At 37.0% G+C, this 24,279-nt stretch overlaps 1 protein-coding gene across 3 annotated transcripts in view; it reads left to right on the forward strand.

The window, feature by feature from the left end:
- Positions 1-24,279, forward strand: part of ANKRD42 (ankyrin repeat domain 42) — a 75,987-nt gene that overhangs the window by 37,497 nt on the left and 14,211 nt on the right. For all 3 annotated transcript variants that reach the window (XM_020993706.2, XM_020993707.2, XM_020993709.2), the window contains 5 exons: positions 2,948-3,083; positions 8,335-8,535; positions 12,088-12,213; positions 19,151-19,256; positions 22,636-22,811. In XM_020993706.2, the coding sequence (XP_020849365.1) occupies positions 2,948-3,083; positions 8,335-8,535; positions 12,088-12,213; positions 19,151-19,256; positions 22,636-22,811 (745 nt within the window). The remainder of the gene's footprint in view (positions 1-2,947; positions 3,084-8,334; positions 8,536-12,087; positions 12,214-19,150; positions 19,257-22,635; positions 22,812-24,279) is intronic.

Below are 24,279 nucleotides of genomic sequence, written 5' to 3' on the forward strand. Positions count from 1 at the left end.
TGGTAGGGTGTCCTAACCAACTCCTCCCCTCCATCTTCAACCCCTTTCTCTTCCAGTTAAACAATTGCTATTCTCAATAAACGACCTGGGTTCTTTTTGGGCCTAGTTTTCCATTTTCCTAGTTCTAGATAGCACTCTAGGGACTTGGGCAGGCTCTAGAGTCTCTCAACAGAATCCATGGGATCAGATGAGGTCACCAAGCAATGATTAAACATTAAATGATTAAAATGATCAAATTTTTAAATAATCCAGAAATTAATAGTCTTCTGTGAGGGCCCAGACCTATCATAGCTAGAAATCCTAGAGATTTATATTCACCCCCAAATATATTGTTATACAAAATTGTCATAACTTGTTGCTTGTTAAGGCCTGCACCAGTCCAAACACAATAAAAACAAAATTGATCCTTCCCCCCCCCAAAGGGAAGGCCTGGTTCCCACAGAGCTCCCAACAAGCATGGAAAGCCTGGGTTTGGCTGGAAATTACCCCTTCACCTTTAGATGAGAAACCAAACTGTTCTGGGTGAAATTTATTTTGCATCCCTGTGACACATTGAACCCCTGAAATTTCTTCAGTGATTCTACACAACATGCATGGCATTCCATGCATGTGGAGGTCCAAACTCACCCTTCACTAGGATAGGTAGGTTTTAGCTTAAAAAGAAATTAAACAAACTCAAAAAAGTCTCGGAGAAGTATAAGGCTCCTAAAAATGGTGTAAGTGCCTTCCTTCTGATGTTATCTCCAGTTTATCTTTTTATATCTTGCTTATACATAGTTGTTTGCATGTTGTCTTCTTCATTAGATTCTGTCCTTCTGGAGGCCAAGGACTGATTGTGCCTTTCTTTGTATCCTCAGTGTTTAGCACAGTGTCTGGCCAATAGCAGATGTTTAATAAATGTTTCTTGACTTGACTAAGCATGAAGGGCTGACTACTCAAGGTTCTAGGCCAATAGGCAAAGTTTATCTTATAGGCATGTAGTCCATAAATGTTTCAGACAAGCGATATGAGCTCATGTAATAATAATAATAGCTAACATTTATATAGCATCTGCCATGTACTAGGTACTATGCTAACTGCTTTACAAATATTCTCGTTTGATACCCTACAAGAACTCTGAGATGTAGGTGATATTATTATCCCCATTTTACAGATGGAGAAACTGAGACAAACACAGTTCACATGACTTGCCCAAGATCACATGCTAGGAAGTATCTGAGGCTGGATTTGAACTCAGGTCTTTCTGACTCCAGGTCTGTTAATCTATCTCCTGTGCTACCTAGCTGCCCCATGTCACAATAAAACAGCCTAATAAATCTGCTTGAAAATTTAAAGAAAAAAAATAAACTTAGATGAGTACTCATGGTATGCTTTAGGTGAATTGATAAGTACTAGTATTCAGCTAGTATTGTAACATCTATGCCACTCATATCAGCTACCTTACTTGTAACACGTACATTAATATAGAAGATATGAGTAGATAAGTTTTCAGCCATGTAAAAGTTGTCTCAAAGCAAGTGATTTGACTTAGAAACACACTAGAAAAATAATTGTCTAATTGTAGTCTGAAAATGAAATGAAAGAAACAACACTAATTTCCCCTGCAGTGGATCCATGCAATACTAGGACATACCAAGAAGTAGAGTCCTTGATGGAGAATCTCTCTAATGAGTCTAGGGCATCCCAAATATATCCCCGACGAAGTCTGGTCCACAGTATAGCACTCCCTTCCCCAACTTGTACTTGGAAGTTGAGTCCTCCCAGTGGGTAGCTCCCTCAGATTCTGTGGGTCTGCTTTCCTAAAACTGTAATTCAAAACCCTTCATCAGTATTACTTTTAATAGTCTGCCAGTAAATAATTAGTTTGTTGGTATTTATTAAGTTGGTGTAATAACAATAATAGCTACAAAACATTTCCCCCATAAACCTGAGACTTCTGCACTAGTACAGTTGTCTCATTTTATAGTTGAGTAAATAGAGACCCAGAGATACTCATAGATGTACTCTTCATCAGCTGGATACTTTAATTCCTAATCAGGACATTTAATTAAGATGTCATAGTTACTAACTTTTGAGACAGCATTCACTATTAGAACAGTGCACGAGGTGGAGACAGAAGACTTGTGCTTGGGTCTTGCCCGTGCCTCTTAATAGCTTGGGTCTTGGGCATATAACTTCCCGTGAGTCTTCATTTCTTCACCCATAAAACTCAAATAATACTACTTGCATTACCTACCTTATAAGATCATTATGATAAAAGCGTAATGTAAATAAACCTCAAATAGCTATATAAATGTGAAAGTGATGGAAAAATGAATGAATATTGGGTAGAAGCAGATTGCAGCATATCTGCAGTGGTAAACTATGTGTGAGAAGTGATGGAAAAGATATAAGATGCTTTGAAGAGGTGAGCCATCCATATGGTGAGAATGAGGGGTATTCATTATTGCATTAGTATCTACAAAATATCCAAAGAACAAAGGAAGGTCTCTATTCTTTGGAGAGATTTTCTATGGAGGATTTACAGCTTTCGATGAGTGGGATTGGATGGGTCATGGAAAGAATACTCACTCTGATAAAATCATGGGTCTACTAAAGGACTGAACAATTAATATTGTTGGTAAGTAAATAATTGTTTTGCTTTTGTCCAGGTTCTGCTTTTATTGTCATATCCATATATGCTTTTAATTTTTTAAAAAAAATTATTTTTTGGAGGCAGTTGGGGTTAAGTAACTTGCGCAGGCTCACACAACTAGTAAGTGTCTGATACCAGATTTAAACTCAGGTCCTCCTGACTCCAAGTTTGGTACTCTATCCACTGTGCCACCTAGCTGCCTCTGCTTTTTATTTTTTAAAAGGCTACAAGCCATTCTAATTTGTAGAATTAAGGTGTTGGGGACATAAATTATGGGCATAAAAATTTAGTAAATGTGAATGTTGTCTCTAGGATCCCAATGTTTCTGATAAGTATGACTGGAAACCTGTGCATTATGCTTCTTTTCACGGGCGCCTAGGCTGTGTGCAACTTCTTGTTAAATGGGGAGCCGCTATAGAAGATGTGGATCAGAATGGAAACCTTCCAGGTAGAACTTAAAAAAAGAAACAAATCTTTGAATTTTGGTTCTTTAGTAGTGTGAATATTTAATTTCTGACAGTATTTCTGGAGTTTGGACAATAATCATTTGACAGCCCATGCAAAATTATGGAGATAAATGTTTTACATAAAATTATATTTTACAAACATTTATTAACCAGTTACCAAATGAGATATGCAAAGATAATTAAAATGTAGTCTTTATCCCAAGAAGCTTACAAATATTGGGAATGGGCAGAGATGAATGGAAGCTATAGGAAAAATAAGACATAGACACAAGTAAAATACAAGATAGACACGGGTATAAGATTTATAGGCAAGGTGCAAAAGAGAGTTTAGTCGAAGGAGGCAAGACTTTTTGACTGGAGATAATCAGGGAAAGCTTTGTTTAGGATGTTGCTTTTGTACCTCCTTTGAGGGAGGTATAAACAGAGCCCTGCTAGGGACTGTGTGTGGGCAATTGCCTTTTGACAAAGGCATGAGTAAGGATGTAAGAAAATACAGGGTATGGCTTTTAAAAATTATGAATTTAATAATATTTTTATTGTTTTAAATTAAATTTTATTTTTTTCAATTAACCAAATCGACCTTCTCTCCCTTTTACCTACTTCAGCCTCCAGTTGAAAAAGTTATTTTAATGTGCATACCTCCTGACCCAGCAATACCGCTACCAGGCCTATATCCCAAAGAGATCAAAGAGATCAAAGAAAAAGGAAAAGGACCCATATATACAAAAATATTTGTAGCAATTCTTTTTGTTTGTTTGTTTGTTTTTCGGTGAGGCAGTTGAGTTTAAGTGACTTGCCTGGTGTCACACAGCTAGTGTCAAATGTCTAAGGTCAGATTTGAACTCAGGTCCTCCTGACTACAATTTTTGGAACTTGGTCAATGCAGAAATTTGTTTTGCTTGATTATACATATCTTTTCCAAGACCTTTATTTTTCTTCCTTTTGAAATTAGACAATCATTTTTCTAGTGTGTTTCTAAGTCAAACCACTTGCTTTGAGACAACTTTTACATGGCTGAAAACTTATCTACTCATATCTTCTATATTAATGTACGTGTTACAAGTAAGGTAGCTGATATGAATGGCATAGATGTTACAATACTAGCTGAATACTAGTACTTATCAATTCACCTAAAGCACACCATGAGTACTCATCTAAGTTTATTTTTTTCTTTAAATTTTCAAGCAGATTTATTAGGCTGTTTTATTGTGACATGGGGCAGCTAGGTAGCACAGGAGATAGATTAACAGACCTGGAGTCAGAAAGACCTGAGTTCAAATCCAGCCTCAGATACTTCCTAGCATGTGATCTTGGGCAAGTCATGTGAACTGTGTTTGTCTCAGTTTCTCCATCTGTAAAATGGGGATAATAATAGCACCTGCATCTCAGAGTTGTTTTAGAGTATCAAATGAGATAATATTTGTAATGCAGTTAGCACAGTACCAAGTACTTGGTAGATGCTATAAAAATGTTAGCTATTATTATTATTACATGAGCCCATCACCTCATCTTGAGGCCTTAGGAATCATAGTTGGTCATTCATTGTGTTGATCAGAGTTCCTAAGACTCCAAAAGTTGTCTTTAAATCTTGTTTTTATTATGTATTATTTTCCTGGCTCTGCTCATTTCACCCTGCACCAGTTAAAAGCACAGGATTTTTTGAAACCATGTGCCTTATCATTTTTTAAAATACTATTTTATTTTTTCTTAATTACATGTAGAGATGAAAAATTCTAAATTTTTTCTCTTCCCTCTCATCTCCTTCCTCCTTTAGAGGGTAAGCAGTTTGTCATAGATTATATATGTGCAAACATGTAAAACATATTTCCATATTAGTCATATTGTGAAAAAAGAAATAGACTAAAAGAAAAAAACACAAAAAAATAAAGTGAAAAATAGTATGCTTCAATCTGCATTCAGACTCCATCAGTTCTTTCTCTGGAGGTAGATAGCATTTTTCATTATGAGTCTTTTGGAATTGTCTTAGATCATTGTATTGCTGAGAAGGGCTAAATCATTCACAATTCTCCATCGAACAATATTGCTGTTACTGGTGTACAGTGTTCTCCTGGTTCTGCTCATTTCACTTTTCATCAGTTCGTGTAAATCCAGGTTTTTCTGAAATCAGCCTGCTTGTAATTTCTTATGGCATAAGAGTAACTCCATAATAATCAGATACTATAACTTGTTCAGACATTCCCCAATAGATGGGCATCCCCTCAATATCAAGTTCTTTGCCACCACATAAAGAGCTACTATAAATATTTTTGTACAAATAGGTCTCTTTGGTATACAGATCTAGTAGTGGTATTGCTGGATCAAAGAGTATGCACAATTGGATAGCCCTCCCTTGAGGCACAGTTCCTAATTACTCTCCAGAATGGTTGCATCCATTCACAACTCCACCAACAGTGCATTAATGCCCCAATTTTCCCACATATCCTCCAACATTTGTAATTTCCTTTTCTGACATACTAGCTAATCTGATAGGTATAAGGTGGTACCTCAGAGTTACTTTAATTTGCATTTCTGAAATCAATAGTAATTTAGAGCATTTTTTCATAGGACTATAGATAACTTGTATTTCTTCTTGTGAAAATTGCCTCTTCATATTCTTTGACCATTTATCAATCCCCTCCTTACAGAACGATAGTATTCCATTACTTTGTATACCACAACTTATTTAGCTGTTTTCCAAGTGATGGGCATCCCCTAAGTTTCCACTTCTTTGCCACCATAAAAAGAGCTGTTAGGGGCAGCAAGGTGGTGTAGTAGATAGAGTCCTGGCCCTGGACTTTTAAGAAGTTAGTTTTAAACTTCATTTATACTGGATTGGCTACTATTCCTTGAATACACTTTGTGATTTATTTCATAAAACTTTTGCTGTCAGTGATAGTACTGTAATTTTTAATAACAGCTTAAATTTATGTAGCCTGTTATATAGTTTATAAAGTACTTATCTCATAACAACCCTGTGAAGTAGGTAGCATAAGAAGGAATAGTCCTGCTTTGCAGATGAGAAAATGGTCTCTCTAATGTAAGAAGGAAGGAAAAAATGAATGAAGAAAAGGAGGAAGCCTTTATTAAGTACCTGTTGTATGCCAGGCAAATATTATCTGATTTGATCCTCATAACAACCCTGGGCACGAGAGTGGGGGTGGGTGGGAATAGGTGCTATTGTTATCCCTATTTTATGGTTGAGAAAACTGAAGCAGTCAGGAGTTAGTGATTTGCCCGAGGTCACATAGCTAGTAAGTATCTGAGGTCAGATTTGAACTCAGGTTTTTCTCACTGCAGGTCCACTAAGTTTTATCCACTAAACTACCCAGGTGCCTCTATGTAGATATTATAGTATGAAATGAGACTCAAAAGATAGTTTGGAATCAGATTAATTTAGGTAGAACTGTCATTTTTATTATATTAGCTCGGCCTACAATTGATGTTTTTCCAGTTGTTTAGGTCTGACTTTGTTTAAGAAGTGTTTTGTAACTGTGTTCATGTAGTTCCTGAGTTTGGCTTAGCGGGTAGACTCCCAAATAGTTTATATTGTCTGTAGTTATTTTATATGGAATTTTTAGTTTGACAGGACCTACCCAACAGAGATTGTGCTTTATTCTCATAACTTTAGGGAACATTGGGCCATCTTAATGCTACCACATGGTGCTGAAATAGGGTGTAAATGAAGGAGGTAGAGTCATATTTTTGATATTTAAAATGTTTATACAAATAATCACTTGCCCACTGCATGTTTCAAGTTTCAGCCTGATTTCTCTCAGGTATAAAGAATCATAAAAATTAGATGGTTGTTGTAGCCTTATAAAAAGTCTCTACTCTCAGAACCAGAACAAAAGGGGAGCATTCTGGTAACCTACTGAAGAGCTGAGTTTTTGCCATATAAGCTAACATAGGTGTGGAAAGCTGCAAGGAATTTAGTTCAGATTTACTTATGCACTTCTTATCTCCACCTATAGTATCACCTGGAGGGATTGAATTGAGAATCCCAGTAGGAATAATATATGTTGCCTAAAGAAATACATAAATATTTAATTTAAATAACTATATGTGTATATAAATGTGTATATACACACATACATATATGAGATTGGAATTTTCCTAATTTGCTCTCTGTGAATGTGGAATGACATTGAAGAGGTATAGAGTTGCATACTCACCGTACCCAGTACAATATAGTCTGAATGCACAAATTAAAATAAGAATTGGTATTTACAGAATACCAAATATGACATTAAAAATTTATCAGCCCACATTATAAAGGGAAAGGAAGTAGATTTCTCTTCACTCCAGGTATTAATTTAAAGGACATAAAATATAAATAGATTACTGTTGTCCTGTTGCCAGTTAGTCAACAAGCATTATGTGTCAGGTACTGAGCTAAGCCCTAGGTATACAAAGAAAGGCAAGCAAGGTCTTTGCCCTCAAGGAGCTCACATTCTTATGGGGGAGACTATGTACAACAACCGTGTGCAAACAAGATCTATACGGAGTAGACGGAAGGTAATCTCAGAGGGAAGGCACTCGTATGGTTAGGGGGAGAGGATGAAAAGCCTTCTGCAGGTGAGATTTGAGCTGAGTCTTGAAGGTAGCCAGGGCAGGTAGGAGGTGGAGATGAAGCGGGAAAGCATTCCATGCAAGGGGAACAGTCAGAGAAAAAGGCAGAGAGCTGAGAGATGTAGTGTCAGATGCAAGGAACAAGAAGAGCATTAGCGTATCTGAATCATAGGGTGTGTAGAAAGGAGTGAAAAATGGGAGGACTGGAAAAGTAGGAAGGAGCCAAGTTGTTATGAACCAAACAGAGGATTTTGTATTTGATTCTAGAGGTGATAGGGAGCCACTGGAGTTTATTAAATATGGAGGTGACAGATCAGCATGTGCTTTAGGAAGATAACTTTGGCATCTGAGTAGAGGATGGATTGAAGTGGGGAGAGATTTGAGGCAGGAAAACCAACCAGTGCGCTGGCTGTTGCAGTAGTCAAGGCACGAAGAGCTACTTAGTCAACCATTTTATTGCCTGTTGTAAAATGACAGGGGATGGGAAGTGGGGTAGAAGGAAGTTCTATGCCCTCTGTTGCTCAGGATGGCAAAGTTATATATGATGGGAAGACAACTCCCATATTTATACAGTCCTTTGAAAGTGAAAACTGGTGTGTTGTGACTATTTTTTAAAGCAAAAACTTCAGTTTTGTTGCTAACTTTGCCCCCTTTATTTGACAGTTCATGTTGCAGCCATGGAAGGTCACCTTTACTGTTTTAAGTTCCTACTCAGTAGAATGAGCAGTATGAAGCAAGCCTTAAAAGTCTTCAATGATAATGGAGAAAATGCAATGGACCTAGCACAGAGATTCTTCAAAGATAACATTGTACAATTTATACAGGGGGCTGAAATTGAAGGAGATAATCAAAACAATCAGGAAAGTAAGTAATAAATTTAAAACTTTCTAGCTTATTATACTAGGTTTGGTAGACTTAGATGGATCTTTGGATCTTTGATTTCTTCTGTGGGGATGTTTCCTTTATTAGCATAAGTTCTAAACCCTCTGTACATTTTCTGTCTGCACATTTGTTATCAATAGTCTTCTCTAAATCCTCCATAGAAGATCCATCCAATATGCTGGAGATCTCCCTGAGTCATTCAGTCAGTAAGCATTTTTAAGTGTTACTCTGCACCTGGCACTGGGCTAAGCACTGGAGATTAATAAAAAGAGGCAAAAGACAGTTCCTTCTCTCAAGAAGCTGATAGTCTCATGGGAGAGACGACATACAGACTTTTACATACAATCAGTATACAGGATAAATAGGAAATAATCAATAGAGGGAAGTCAGTATAATTAAGAAGATTGAGGAAGGCTTCCTGTAGAAGGTAACATTTGAGTTGGGCCTTGAAGAAAGCCAGGGAGCCCACTAGGCTAGAGATGAGGAGGGAGAGCATTCTAGGGATGGGGAAAGGCCAGAGAAAATGCCTGGAGGAGAGATGGAGTGAGTGTCTTTTTTGAGGAACATTCAGGAAGCCAGTGTCACTGAATAGAAGAGTAAGTGGGATGGAGGACAGGGTGTGGTGTAACAAGCCTGGAAAGGTGTGGAGGAGAGGGTGGCTAGGTTGTGAAGAACTTTGAATGCTAAATAGAGCATTTTATATATTGTCCTGAAGGTATTACAGAGACACTGAAGTTTTTTGAATGGGGTGGGGATGACAATGTTGGACCTGTGCTTTACGAAAATCACTGTGGTGGCTGAATGGAGGATGTATTGCAGTGGGGGAGAGACTTGAGGCAGGCAAAGCCACCAACAGGCTGTTGCAGTAATTGAGGTGTGAGGTGATGAGGACCTGCTAGACTAGAGCGATGGCAGTGTCAGAGGAGAGAAGGAGGCTTATATTGAGAGATATTGCAAAGGTGAAATCAGTAGGCTTTAGCAACAGATTGGATATGGAAGCAGGGAAGATGAGAGAATGGAGTTGAAGATGACACTTTGGTTTCAAGCCTGGGGAATTCAGACAGTGATGATGTCCTTGACAGTAATAGGGTAGTTTGCAGGGGAAGAGGGCTTGGAGGAAAGATAATGAATTCAGTTTTGGACATGTTGAGTTTAAGGTATTTATATGTTGGACATCGAATTTAAAGTGACAGATAGGCAGTTGGAGAGAGACGAGAAGTCAACAGAGTTTATAAGTTTATAAATAGTTAATAAATAGGTTTCATAAGTACAGGCATGCCTTGGAGAGAAATATTGTGGGTTTGGTTCCAGACCACTGCAATAAAGTAAATATTGCAATAAAGTGAATCATACTAATTTTTTGTTTTCCCCATGCATATAAAAGTTGTTTACATCATATTGTATGCACTATACACTATTCACTATGCTGTTTATGCTATACATGATAGTGGTATACGCTAACCACTATGCACTGTATAAGTCTATTTTGTGTGCAGTTATTATGTCTAAAAAGTGTACATACCTGAATTTAAAAATACGTTATTTATTTTTTTTAAATGCTTCATATGAGCCTTCAGCAAGTTGTAATATTTTTTGCTGAGTGGAGGGTCTTGGCTCCATGGTTATGGCTGCTGACTGATCAGGGTAATAGTTGCTGAAGTTTGGGGTGGCTGTGGCAATTTCTTAAAATAAGACAATAGAAGTTTACCACATCAATTGACTCGTCCTTTCACTTGAACATTTAGAGGCCATTGTAGGGTTGTTAATTGGCTTGATTTCAATATTGTTGTATCTCAAGGAATAGGGAGGCCTGAGGAGAGGGAGAGAGACAGGGGAATGGCCTGTTGGTAGAGCAGTCAGAAGACACGTAACATTTATTGATTAAGTTCACCATCTTATGTGGGCATGATTCCTGGTGCCCCAAAAAAATTAAAATAGTGACATCAAAGATCACTGATCACAGATCACCATAACAGATATAATAATAATGAAAAAATTTGAAACATCACAAGAATTACCAAAATGTGACACATAGACATAATATGTCCTCATGCTGTTGGAAAAGTGGCATTGATAGACTCAGTTGATGCAGGGTTGCCATAAATCTTCAATTTTTAAAAAATGCAGTATCTGTGATGGCAGTAAAGCACAATAAAACCAGGTATGCTTGTAGATTTGAGAATCATCAGCATTGAGATGCTAATTAAATCCATGGGAGCTGATGAGATCACCAAGTGAAGTAGTCTAGAGGAAGAGAGAAGAGGGCCCAGGACAGAGCCTTGTGGGAAACCAATGGTTAGTGAGTCTTTTAATATCTCCTGGGTGCCAAAGTACCACTTGGCTTTCTATATATTTCTTCTCATTCTCACTATGTGAGTGAATGGCCTCCTTTTTTTGGGGAATACTTGATATTGAAGATGTCTTTTCTTACAATTCTTATGTTTAAATAATCATTGATAATGTGGTACAGCCTGCTTAAGATATACTGTGTCTCTTTCCATTGCCTTTTAGGTCACATGCAGTTTTATTTTTTCAAGATTCTGGTGTTCTATGATGCACATCCTTATAGAATCCAAAATATTTGTGTTAATAATGGGCTTTTTTGGCAGGGAGCTGCTTGGGGTCATTGAAAGTACTGTGTAATTTTCCAAATGTGATCCAATTTCTTTCTCAAATGCTCTCATAATGTAGTTTTTCTGAACTAGACAAATACCAACAAATGTGAACATTTCCATATGTAAAGAAGAACAGAAAAAGAGAACTGCACATATAACAAGAAATCTCAATACCTGTATCTTCCCAAAACAAGTATACAATATAGCACATTAGTTCCCTAGCTGTCTCACTTGCCTGTGTTGTCCAGTGAATCCTCCTCATCTTTTCTGTGCCTTTTCTTTAAATGCTTTGTTGACACTTTTTTCTTTATTCATTTTTGGCATTACCCTTACTGGGTATACATTTAGGGAGTGTTGTGGGAAAGGGATAATCTATTTTTTCCCCATTTCTCTCATTTCACATGATCTCAGTTCCTATGTTATCTTGAGTACATGTGGCAGAAAGCTGTGCTGATACATGAATTATCTGAATATGACTGAAAACTTGGATGGATAAGGTTTGTGTGTGGTAAATAATACTCTTACTTTAGGATTCTGCCTTTATTGCTTTTTAGAGGCATTATTTAGCTGGAAAACATTGAAAGTTGAAGTCAGAAAACTTGTATTTGGTCTTAGTTTTTTCACTTACTGTGACTTTGGATAAGTCGGAACCTCTCTGAGACTCAGTTTCCTCACCTGTAAAATGGGATTAATGCTTACCATACCATATTACATGTGTGTGTATGTGTGGGTACACACATAGCCCATAATAAGTTTTTGTATATACATATATATGTAACCCATATATGTATACATATATATATAAACTTATTTGCCTTTCTGTGAACAGTTTCAAATATATGTAGACTATATATGTATGCATGTATATGCATTGAAATGTTAAACATTTTCTTGACATCTGATGAATTTTTTTCTACAGATTTAACATTTCCAGGTCATGTAGCTGCTTATAAAGGAGATTTGGAGATGCTTAAGAAATTAGTGGAAAATGGAATAATCAATATTAATGAGCGTGATGATAATGAATCTACTCTTCTGCATAGAGGTTAGTAATCTTGCTTCTCATTTTTTTAAAATTATTTAACACTTTATTTTTCCCTAGTTAAATGTAAAAACAATTTTCAACATTCATTTTTAAAATTTTAAGTTCCAAATTCTCTCCCTTCCTTTTTCCTCCCTCATTGAAATGGTAAGCAATTTGATATAGGTTATACATGTGCAGTCATGCAAAACATATTTCCATATTAGTCCAATTGTGAAAGACAAAAAAATAAAGTGAAAAAAAGTGTTCTTTGATCTACATTCAGACTTCATCAGTTCGTTCTTTGGAGATGGATAGCATTTTTCAACATAAGTCCTTTGGCATTGTCTTGGGTCATTGTGTTACTGAGAATAGCTAAGTCATTCACAGTTGATCATTGTGCAATATTGCTGTTACTGTGTAGAGTGTTCCCCTGGTTTTGCTCATTACATTTTGCATCAGTTCATATAAGTCTTTCCAGGTTTTTCTGAGAGTACCCTGCTTAACATTTCTTATAACACAATAGTATTCCCTCATAACCATATACCACAACTTGTTCAGCCATTCCCAATTGATGGACATTGCTTCAATTTCTAATTCTTTGCCACCACAAAAAGAGTTACTATAAATATTTTTGTACATATAGGCCCTTCCCCCTGCCTTTTTAAAAATTTCTTTGGGATATAGACCTACTAGTGGTATTGCTGAGTCAAAGGGTTTACACAGTTTGATAGCCCTTTGGGCATACTTCCAAATTGCTCCCCAGAACAGTTAGATCAGTTCACAGCTCCACCAACAATTCATTAATTTCCCAGTTTTCCTGTATTCCCGCTAATATTTTTCCTTTTCTGTCATATTAGCCGATCTGATAGGTGTAAAGTGGTACTTCAGAGCTGTTTAATTTGCATTTCTCTAATCAATATGATTTAGAGCATTTTATCCTATTGTTATAGATAGCTTTGATTACTTTGTCTTCAAACTGCCTATTTATATTCTTTGACCATTTAGCAATTGGGGAATGGCTTTTATTTTTATAAATTTGACTCAGTTCTCTCTGTATTTGAGAAATGAGACCTTTATCAGAGAAACTTACCATAAGATTTTTTTCACAGGTATGATTACCAATTGTATTTTCCTCCATCTTATTTTTCCCACTGTTTACTCTACTCTCTCTCTCTCTCTCTCTCTCTCTCTCTCTCTCTCTCTCTCTCTCTCTCTCTCTCTCTCTCTCTCCTTCTTCTTCTTCTTCCACCCTCAAAAGCTTCTAACTGCTGCCTCGCCCAGTCTGCCCTCTCTTCTATCAGTGCTCTCCTCTTCCCTCCTTCTCTGCTTCTCCTTGTCCTTCTTATCCCCTTCCTCTCCTACTTTCCTGTAGGGTAAGATAGATTTATATACTTAACTGAATGTGTATGTTATTCCCTCTTTGAGCCACTCCACTCTCACCCCAGTACCATAGACCTTTCCTGCTGACTTTCTAAGTTGTCTTAGGCTGGAAAATTGTTTCACCTCATCCTTTTGTGGGTTCTGCCACTCCAGAAATTTGTTTTGAGGCATTATTTAAAGTTGTTTGGAGGGGAATTTGGAAGTGTTCAGGTGAGTCCCTGTCTTTTTCTGCCATCTTGGCTCTGCTCCTGTGGTTCTCATTTCATTTGCAATTCTTAAAATTATTGCTGACTTGGATATTCTTAAATAATTGCCCATTACAAAAATTTAGTGACACTGACAACTGATTTTTCTGAGACTTCTAGAAGACAAAAAGAATACATTTTACAGATTACGAAAAATGTTTGAATTTCAACTAAAGTACAATTCAGTTCAATTTCTATTATGAAGAATACCACATTTGGAATTAGAAGAGACCTTTTTTCAAATTCTGGCTCTGTTCTTACATATTTGAATCATATTAGCTGTATTACCTTGGGCAAGTCCTGTGGCCTCTCTGAGCCTCAGATTTCTCATCTGTAAAATGAGGATAATACTTTCATTCTGTTCCTCACAGAAGATTGTGTAAAGATTAAGTAGAATGAGGTTTTGGATTATAAAATAAAGCTGTAGTTTAGCTTACATATAATTTACAGTGAGGTTTATATATGTAAATATTTTATTTTTATATTTATTGAGCACAACTATGTTCAAAAAGCAATGCTAGGCATTAGAGGGAATGAAATAATGAGTGATACAATCTCTGCCCCTAAGGAATTCACATAATTGTTGTGACAAAAAGCACTTTGAAAATCTTACAATGCTCTATAAATGTGAGCCATCACCAGAAAAGGAGGTGTAATGTTAAGGTGCCCAGAGAAAAACTTCCATAGATTGTACCCCCATTAGTGATTGGTTGAATGGACATGGACAAGAATTGCATGGAATTAGAAGGCATGAATGGGTTGTGATCTTCTGCATGGAAGGAGTAGATACATTGGAAAATTGCGAATTCATTGAAGTGTTAAAGTATTTTTATTTATATATATCATCTCATTCTTGTCTTTTTTAGTAGGTTTTCAGATAGAAACAGTACAGGGATAAGTCACTATCCTGCTATATTCTTATACATAATGTTTTATGAGATGGGACTTCTGGGCCACATGACCAATGAGATAGAGGACTAGACATTTTCTCTGATCCCCGTGACCTCTCAGACCTCTCCAAAGTAGAAATTATGTGCTAAAGATAAAACTAATTCAGATGTCTTCATGGTCTGGGATATCCAGAATCCAAATTTGCTTGGACCTTGACAGTCAGTTTAGCCACTGCCCTTTAAAGAAGCAAAAACCTTCCAGGGGCTACAACTGCTGCAGAACTTCCAGTGCTGGGCAAAACAGCCCTGCAGAGCTCTGAACTTCTCAAGCCAGGCCCGAGAACTGAGGAACAGAGGAATAGGAACAAGTCACACTATGTGTGTGTGTCCGTGTGCTCACTCCTGCGCTACTCAGCCAAGTCTGAGGGAAAGACAACAGGATCCAGTTTGAGCAGTGACCCAGGCTAGTGAATAATGTATTGCTCTGTATGAGAGGAGATCCACCCTCCAAGGAAACCACAGTTAAAGGAGAGGAAATAGGAAGTGAGTGATATGGGAAATAAAGGGGGGGAAAGACAGAAATTACCAAGATTTCAGAAAGAAGAAAACTTGAAGACCTTAAGCATAAACAGGTGAAGCATCAGGAAAAACAGTAACAACAGAAGGAAATATGACCTCTAGAGCTAGTAAATGAGTTCAGGAATCTATGAATAAATACTGAAAAACAAAGGAAAATGATTTAACACTTGGTGAGACAGAAGACCGGTGAGACAGAAGACCCTGTGGAATTTGAGAACATGGAACTATAATATGCTTTTCCTGAGCGGTTCAAAAGAGAAATGAGAATTATGAAAGTAGGATTTATGACTTGCACAGCAAAAATAGTAGGCAGAAAAGAAAATTTTAATGTGCAATGGAAAGCTTCACCAAAGAAACAAAAGAGAGAACAATAGATTGGGAATGCAAATAACCAGAAGTGAAGGACAACCTAGAAGAAGAGAAGCAAAAACAAACAAACAAAAACTCATTAAAAGAAAATCTGCTCACTATGCCGGCAAAATATACTATGCTTTTTCAAAATTCATTTTTATTTATTTTTAGTTTTCAACATTCACTTTTATAAGATTTTGAGTTCCAAATTTTCCCCCTCTCTCCCCTCCCCAAGACAGCATGCAATCTGATATAGGCTATATGTGTACAATTATATTAAATATATTTCCGCATTAGTCATGTTGTGAAAGAAGAATCAAAGCAAAAGGGAAAAACCACTTTTAGAAAGAAAAAAAAGAAAATAGTATATTTCGATCTGCATTCAGACTCATAATTCTTTCTCTGGATATGGATAGCGTTTTCCATCATGAGTCTTTTGGAATTGTCTTAGATCTTTGTATTGCTGAGAAGAGCTAAATCTGTCAAAGGTGATCCTCATACAGTGTTGCTGTTGCCACGTACAATGTTCTCTTGGTTCTGCTCACTTCACTGAGCATCAGTTCATGTAAGTCTTTCCAGGTTTTTCTGAAATCTGCCTGCTCATCATTTCTTATAGAACAATAGTGTTTTGTTACATTCATATACGACTTGTTCATTCATGACCTAATTGATGGGCACCCCCTCAATTTCCAATTCTTTGCCACCACATAAAGAGCTGCTATAAATATTTTGTACATATTTTGTACAAATATTTTCCCTTTTTTATGATCTCTTTTGAATATAGACCTAGTAGTGCTATTGCTGGATCAAAGGGTATGCACAGTTTTATAGTCCTTTGGGTATAGTTCCAAATTGCTCTCACTAGTGGTTGGATCAGTTCACAATTCCACCAACAATGCATTAGTGTTTCTATTTTCCCACATCTTCTCCAACATTTTTCACTTTCCTTTTTTGTCATATTAGCCAGTCTGATAGGTGTGATGTGGTACCTCAGAGTAAAACATACTAATTTTGAAGACAGAAAGTGTAGATACAAGCTAAGGATTACTGGTTTACCAAAAGAACACAATTGGACATAAAACCTTAACATCACAAAGATAGAAATAATAGAAGAGAATTGCCCAGAACTTCTGAACATAAAAAATAAAATTATAATTGAAAAAATTGACAGATCACCTCCAGGAAAAAACCTAAGCTGCAAACACCAAGACATATAGTGGTTAAATTTAAGAATTCATTTCAGAAAGACATAACTCTGCAAGCCATTAGAAGAAAGACCATCAAATACAAAGGATAGGGCATTCTAATAACACAAGGTCGCAGGTTCCCCATCCCTGGTATTGTCTTCTCATTTCAAAGTGCCAACCCCACCTCAGCACTGAGTTATATAGCATTGGATCAGCCACAAGTGGTAAGGGAAGCTCTGTGTATGTTTTATTTAACCTCTATTTAGATTGGTTATTTACAGTATGGTACAAACAAAAAACTCAGAAAAGCTTTATTTTGCTTATTAATGTTGTTAACATAAGAATTATTTCCATAATATACACACATACACACCCCTCCTCTATTTTTTCCCTTGAAATCCTCTCTGAACAAAAACCAAAAACTCTTATAATGTAGTAACCAGGTTGGTTTTGTGTTATGCGTTCATCAGCCATAGTCATCTGATCTTTGGGTTCGTGATTGGTTATCATATTTATCCAGAGTTAATTTGTATTTTTGTGTTGTTTTTATTTATATTATTGTAACAATTGCTTATAATTTTCTTCTAATTCTGCTGATTTTGTTATCAGTTTGTAAAAACTTCCCATATTTATCTGTATTCATATTTTGATGTTTTTTATGGCATGATATCATTCTATTACATTCTTATGCTACCATTTATTTAAACTTTCCTAACTGAAGGACATTCACTTTGTTTCTGATTTTTTGCTATAGCAAAAAAAAAAAAGTTGCTACAAAGCTTACGCGTAGTTGGCTATTTTTGGAGTTCAGATTGTGAGCTAACAGTGGAGGAAGCATCCTAGATCTGGACTTCTCTGCTGCTCTCCTTTTAATTGTCAGGGAATAATTGTTAAGTCCATGGATGGTTTTCTTTTCATCTGCCGTAGGTCCTGCTTTTTGAATTGAGTTCCCCTTTTTACTTTCTGGATTGGTATTTCCTATTGGTTGAGTAACTGTGCTTTAAACTAACATGGTCTATGGGGATGGTGGGAGGAAAACAGATCCCTTTTCCCTTCCTGTTGCCTGTAGTATACGTGCAGAGGTCTCCTCTGCAACTACCTGAAACTGATAAACTCTCTACCTGCAGCGGGGAGGGTCTTCTGTGCGAGTGTGACCCACTGTAAGATTCCATGACTGAAGAGAGGGAAGGGAGAGATAAATCCCTTCCTCTCCTATTTTGTTGTTCAGTTTCAGTTCAGTTGTTTCTGACTCTTTGTGATCCCATTTGGGGTTTTCCTGGCAAAGATACTGGAGTGGTTTGCCCATTTCCTTCTCTAACTCATTTTATAGGTGAAGAAACCGAGGCAGAATTAAGTGACTTACCCAGGGTTACAGACCTAGTAAGGCCACATTTGAATTTATGAAGATGAGTCTTCCTGACTCCAGGCCCAGCACTCTATCCACTGCAGCACCTAGCTGCCCCTCCTCTACTTACCCTAGAGCAATGGATTCTTTCTCAGAGCCCCGGTTCTTCTAACTATTGGCTCCTAACCTGCCCTCCCAACCCAATTTGTACTCCCCTCAAAACAGACTGTCTCTAGCAGTTAGCTTTGTATAGCCATGCAAGGATGTGGCAAATTTTTTTTTTGCAACCAGTGGCCTTGTTCCATTCCAGCTGAATCAGAAACATTCATGCTTTGCAAAAAGAACACTTGGGGTGTTAACACATCAACATAGCACATAACATCTGTTATGATATCCACTGGATAGAGGGGAATCAACTGATTTCAGGTGGCAAAAATAGCATGAATTAAGTTGCAGAGGTGAAACTAAAATTATGTGAAAAAATGAGGAGGGCATCCTGGCTGGTATAGGGTTGAATAGATAACATGGAGCATGATTTTCCAGAACTTTGAATGCCATGTTCAGTACTTAAAAAAACCCCATGATTTTATAGTTGTGGAAGCTACCTCCATTAGTGGAGATTGCAAACCTTCTATGCCTTAGTAGGCATACTTCAATATATTTTGTGTCCAAAACTAATACTATATGTCATCACCTGGTGGCCAACTTTGTGGTCATCAGCCTTTTCACACTTTGCTGGTTTTTGGAGGACAGACTCACAATCAGGGGCCAGGCATATACCTGAAGTCTTTTCAGTGTAGCAGGATCTGCCAGGGCTTGTATAGCTGGCATAAGCCTTTGAGATCTCAGGGTCATCTTCACGGCACAATGAGGCTTTAGAGGAGGTTCTCACATTTTAGGAGAAAAGAAAGCATTAACTGCTTGTTTCTTTGACTCGGTAATCAGTAACTGCCTCTCTTTATGTTTTCTGTTTTACTTTAGCTGCTGGTCAAGATCACATAGAATGCTTGCAGTGGCTGATTGAAATGGGAGCTGATGTTAACATTACCAACAAAGATGGGGAGACTGCAGCTGACACAGCTAAGAAGTAGTCAAGACCACCTATTTTATATACATTTTTTTCTTTGAATTTTATATTTGTTCTTCTATGCACTCTTCAGAGCTGACAGATAACTTGTACTGAGAAGAATGGGAGACTATCAAGTTAGATAATGTATTTAGAGCTCTTTGCCAACCTTATAGCACATCCTTCTCATCCTCCTCTTTTTTCTCTCACTCCTCTCCTTCTCTTCCCCCTTCCTTTTCCTCCTCCTCCTCCTCCTTCTTCTTCCCAACTCAGTTATTTTCTAATGTGGAAGGGCATTGATATCAAAAAGTCACATACACTTGTGTTTGAAGTATATTTTAATACTTGGATTTGGATATAAGTACATTTGAAGTTTGGAGAATTAATGACACTTAACCAGTGAAGCTATACTTTGAATTGTCATATAGTAGAGATATCTGGAAAGCTACCTAGATTTCTTTTCTTGCTTCCCTGCTTAACTGGATCCTTTTTGCTACTTCATGTTGGAATTGGATAACATTACCTCTCTGGCAAAAACATTGTACTAGTTTACACAAAGCTATACTCTACCCACCAAACTCCCCCTCCTCCCCTTTCTGTCTAATATCTTCTCTCAAGGAAGGAGAAGTAACTAAATGCTTTGTTATGGAAGGCTCTTCCTTCCATTTTTTTATGGAGCTGAAGAAATGATGATAAAAAGGAGTTAGAATACAAATTACATAATGGGATCTAAAATTCAAAGGTAAGATTTGCCCTTGTGAACCCCAGGTCCCATGAACCCATGAACCCCAATTTATTTATTGTAAGAGACAAAACAAAATTGGGATTCATGTGTCCATGGTTTAATTTCTCTGAAGCTGGCTTGACATGCATCGCATGGGAGTTCAGTCCAAAACTGGGCCCCCCTAAGGGGGCCAGTTCAGAACTGGCTCAGAAGGGATTTTGGGGCACAGCGTTATATACCCTTTCAACAGGGGCTTATGTCAAACTGCCATCATTCCAGTCCTCTCCCATCTTCTGTCTGTCTGGGCAGTAGTATCTGTCTCCACCCAAGCCTGAGTAGGATAAAATCAATTCAGGTTTGGGTTGGATTTGACCAGGATAAGAAGATACAATGAAGAACTTTGACGTAGAAGGCTGGGGGGTGGAGCTCTGAGTCTCCAAGACACAGATTACCAAGAGAAACCATTTTTAACACCCTCAACATGTTGCAGTTGTACATAATAAACTTCCAGGGGATAGGTTAATAGTGACTGCTATAGCAGTGGGTCTTTTCTCCTACTTCAGAAAGCTTTAGATCAAAAAGGGTAAGATGATTAGCACTGGAGTACATTCTTACTCCTTTCTGTACATATATTTTTCTCTTTTTTTTCCAAAATATTTTTCAAAAATAATTGGGAAACTTGCATCTATTATCTTTGGTCAAGGGGAATTAAATTGAGCTGGTAATCTGGAGGTAAAATATTAAAACGTTTAACCTTGGAAGCACCTCCCTTTTCTTATGATTTCTTTTCTGAAGTCAGCCATACCACATTCCCTTTTCAAGGTTAAGGTCAGGGCATAATAATCATAAAAGTCAAAATCATAGAGACAGAGAGCAGATGGTGGGTACTCCTAACTACAAATAACTCTCCACTGTTTAATCTTCATTTCCTTTACAATACAAATAGTTAAATTCTGTACTTTTGACCTAAGAGCAAAATTCTGTAAATGCAACTGAGTGAAAAATGAAATAACCACACAACCCAAAAAGTCTTTTAAAACTGAAGTCCCAAAAGCTTATAATAGAAAATAGAGGAAATTGAACTGTTAGGAAGAAATTGAAAAGAAAATCTAAATTGCACTGAGACAGTGGTAAGTGGCTGTGTGGAGGGTCCTTAGTTAGGATGCATACCTGAGGCTGGAGACTGGTTAGTTGGTGACTCAGTAATCTTCATTGCTTCTAAGAGTTTGCTTTCCTGCAACTTTATCCTCAACAGCCTTCCTCTGGTGAGGACTCAGCTTTGCACAAGTGGCATTGATCTTTATAGCCACTGGCACAGAAGCTATTGGTTAGTCTCATCAGTGGCTTATTTTGGTTAGTCTGACAAAAACAGGTCCCTGTAATGAAGCTAATTTTTATAATTGTCTTCATTTAGTTAAACAGCTAAAACTAAGCAACATTATAGTGACTGATTTTCATTTATTAGTTACCCACACATGGGAACTATACCTCCCCTATCACTACTACCCCCATTATAGAGATATTACAAATAAAGAGCCACATCCTAAATTACTTTTTCCCCTATATTCATCCTTCCATTCATTCAATAAACTACATAGGTAACCAACAGCTATATATGTAAGAAACTATGATCTTAAGTCTTTTCAAGCCTAAACATGTTTAGACTCAGCTCATCTTCATATGACATGTTCTCAAATCAATTTATTATTACCATCTATTCCGGTAGCACTCCAGCTTGTCTGTGTCAGTCGTTAAATGTAGCTCCTAGAACTAAATAGAATATTCCAGGATAAAATGGTGGCAAGATGGGATGGGGTTAAGGGAAATAACAGAATGGAGGAAGGCCAACCTACTTTCAACCTATTCGACTTTGGGTTAGTCAATCCAGCTCTTATGTTTTAATGTCTTCATATGTAAAATGAAGAGGTTGAACTAGATGACTTAGTTCATTACCTTATAGCCTGGAAAGTCCCTTCTAACTTTAAGTACTATAATCCTATCATACTAAGTACATGGAAGTGTATTATTCTACTTCCTATAAGTTTTAAAGTTATGCAAAGTGCTTTGAACTGAATGGGGAAAGAAAATTTGAAGGTTGAAGTAGAGGTCAGTTATAAAAGTGGGGCCAGAGCTACTTGAAATATTTGAGTTTGGAACAAACCCAAATTTCAAATACGGGTCTGATATCTGGGAAGGCAAAAGGTAGGGAGTAGAAAGAATTAATTAATCACTGTCATTCAGGTTTTCTGCTGTGTTATTCAGTTCCTTTTTTTTTTTTGTTCTATGTGCTGAGTGAAGACATTCTAGAAGTTGATACTTCATATATTTATTTTGGGGGAGGCAAACTAATATAAGCCCTTATTTATATCTTGTGGTTAGAATATTCTTTCCCAGGGATCATTGTGTCTATAAAGCTGTGCAAACAGTGTTTGACCTTAAGTACCCTGTAACTGTTTATACTTTCCGTTAGCTGATCCACCTCAAATTGTCATTGATTCTTACGTTTTATCTTTGTTATTTACTTTTGGTTGGTTTACTGGTGGGTGGTTATGCAGAAAGCCTTAAATTTTGTTTAATTAATTTTATAGTGCAGTTATCAGAGCATATTAGCAGTTCTTGCTATGATGAGGAAGATCTTGAATCACATCCGCTTGTGCTTTTTTTTTTTGTCTCCAGGTTTGCCCATTTGTCAGCAGTGTCACTTTTAGTGGGGCTGCAAAAATATGAAGTTGAAGAAAATGATGAAATTGATGACCAAGATGTGAAGTTTTTTGAAAGACATGGTGTTCAAGGAAGCACGGATGCAAAGGATGAGTTATCTCAGAGTGAAGCTGAAAAAACAAATGCACGAAGTGAGCCAGCTTCCTTTATCTCAATGTACCTCTTATCATCATCAGTATTATTAGCCTTGAAGAAGTACTATAACCTAGGGCATTTTTCTCTCTTATGTAACTGCTTTCTGCAAAGATTTATATATGATTCTAAGGAAAATCACAGTTCAATCAAATAAAAAAGTCTTTTGCACCGGTTGGGTGCGAGGTACTGTGTTTGGTGCTCTGGGGGTAATGCAGAGGAGAATAAAGCAGAGAGACCATCATCCAAGAAGCTTGGAAATGTGTGAATCTTCATTCATCCTTCCATTCATTCGACAAACTGTATGTGAGAGGGACTCTGCTCTCAAGTCTTTTCTCCTAGAAGACCAGAAAGTCTAAATTAATGGTTCCAGATTTGACAACAATGGAAAAGTTGTTACACAGCAGCATATGACTAATTGCCAAGTGAATTGTTATAAAAGTTGAGAGGAGGGAAAAATCACTTGCGGCTGCCTGACTCAAATCAGGCTTTACAGAGGCAGTATATTTTAGCTAGACGCAGAAGACTTGCAGGATTTGGATAGATGGGGGAAAGAGTATATTTCACAAGATACATAATTCATTTATTTTCCCAAATATTTGAGAGCCTGCTATGTCACACACTTAAGATTATGTCACACAGATGTAGAGCTGAAAGGAACTTTAGAGAACATGTGGTCCAACCCCCTTATCTTATGGATGAGGAAACTAAGGCCTGGGGAGAGGAAGTGATTTGCCCAGAGTCGTACAGGTTCTAAGTGACAAGGTCAGGATTCAAACCCAGATTCTCTAATTCCAAATCCAGAGCTCATTTTGAGAGTATTGTGGGAGCACATTAGGAATCAAACTGTCTAAATTGTAAGTACCTCTTTCTACATACCTGTTTATGTTCCATTGTAAAGTATTATTTGGAGTTATAAAAATTATACTTTATCCATTCTTAATTTATAAACTTTTTTTACATTATTAAAGTAATTTTAGTCTTCTGCTATTTGATTCCCACCCATAATGACAGACTTAATGATCTCTCTTAGATCTATATAATAATAATTTCCCAAATTCATTCTACATTTTTGTATTTTTAATTTATGTTTTCATTCATTTCATGACTTTTCCTGTTTTTTTTTTCTTTTTGTTTGTTTTGTTTTTTTGTGAGGCGGTCGGGGTTAAGTGACTTGCCCAGGGTAACACAGCTAGTAAGTGTCAAGTGTCTGAGACCAGATTTGAACTCAGGTCCTCCTGACTCCAAGGCTGGAGCTTTACCACTGAGCCACCTAGCTGCCCCCACTTTTCCTATGTTTTGAAAAAGCATGTCAGAGATTTTAACTTTTTGTAACAAACTAAAAAAATTAATTTTAAGTTTGAAAATACAAGTATTCAAAATTGGCATTTATAATACTAACAATATTGGTATTTAAAATAATATTTATATTAAAAATGAGCAAGATATTTAGGGAAACTTGCCGTA

Source organism: Phascolarctos cinereus, unplaced genomic scaffold (genome assembly GCF_003287225.1).
Source record: "Phascolarctos cinereus isolate Bilbo 61053 unplaced genomic scaffold, phaCin_HiC Scaffold_726;HRSCAF=1367, whole genome shotgun sequence".
NCBI lineage: Eukaryota > Metazoa > Chordata > Mammalia > Diprotodontia > Phascolarctidae > Phascolarctos > Phascolarctos cinereus.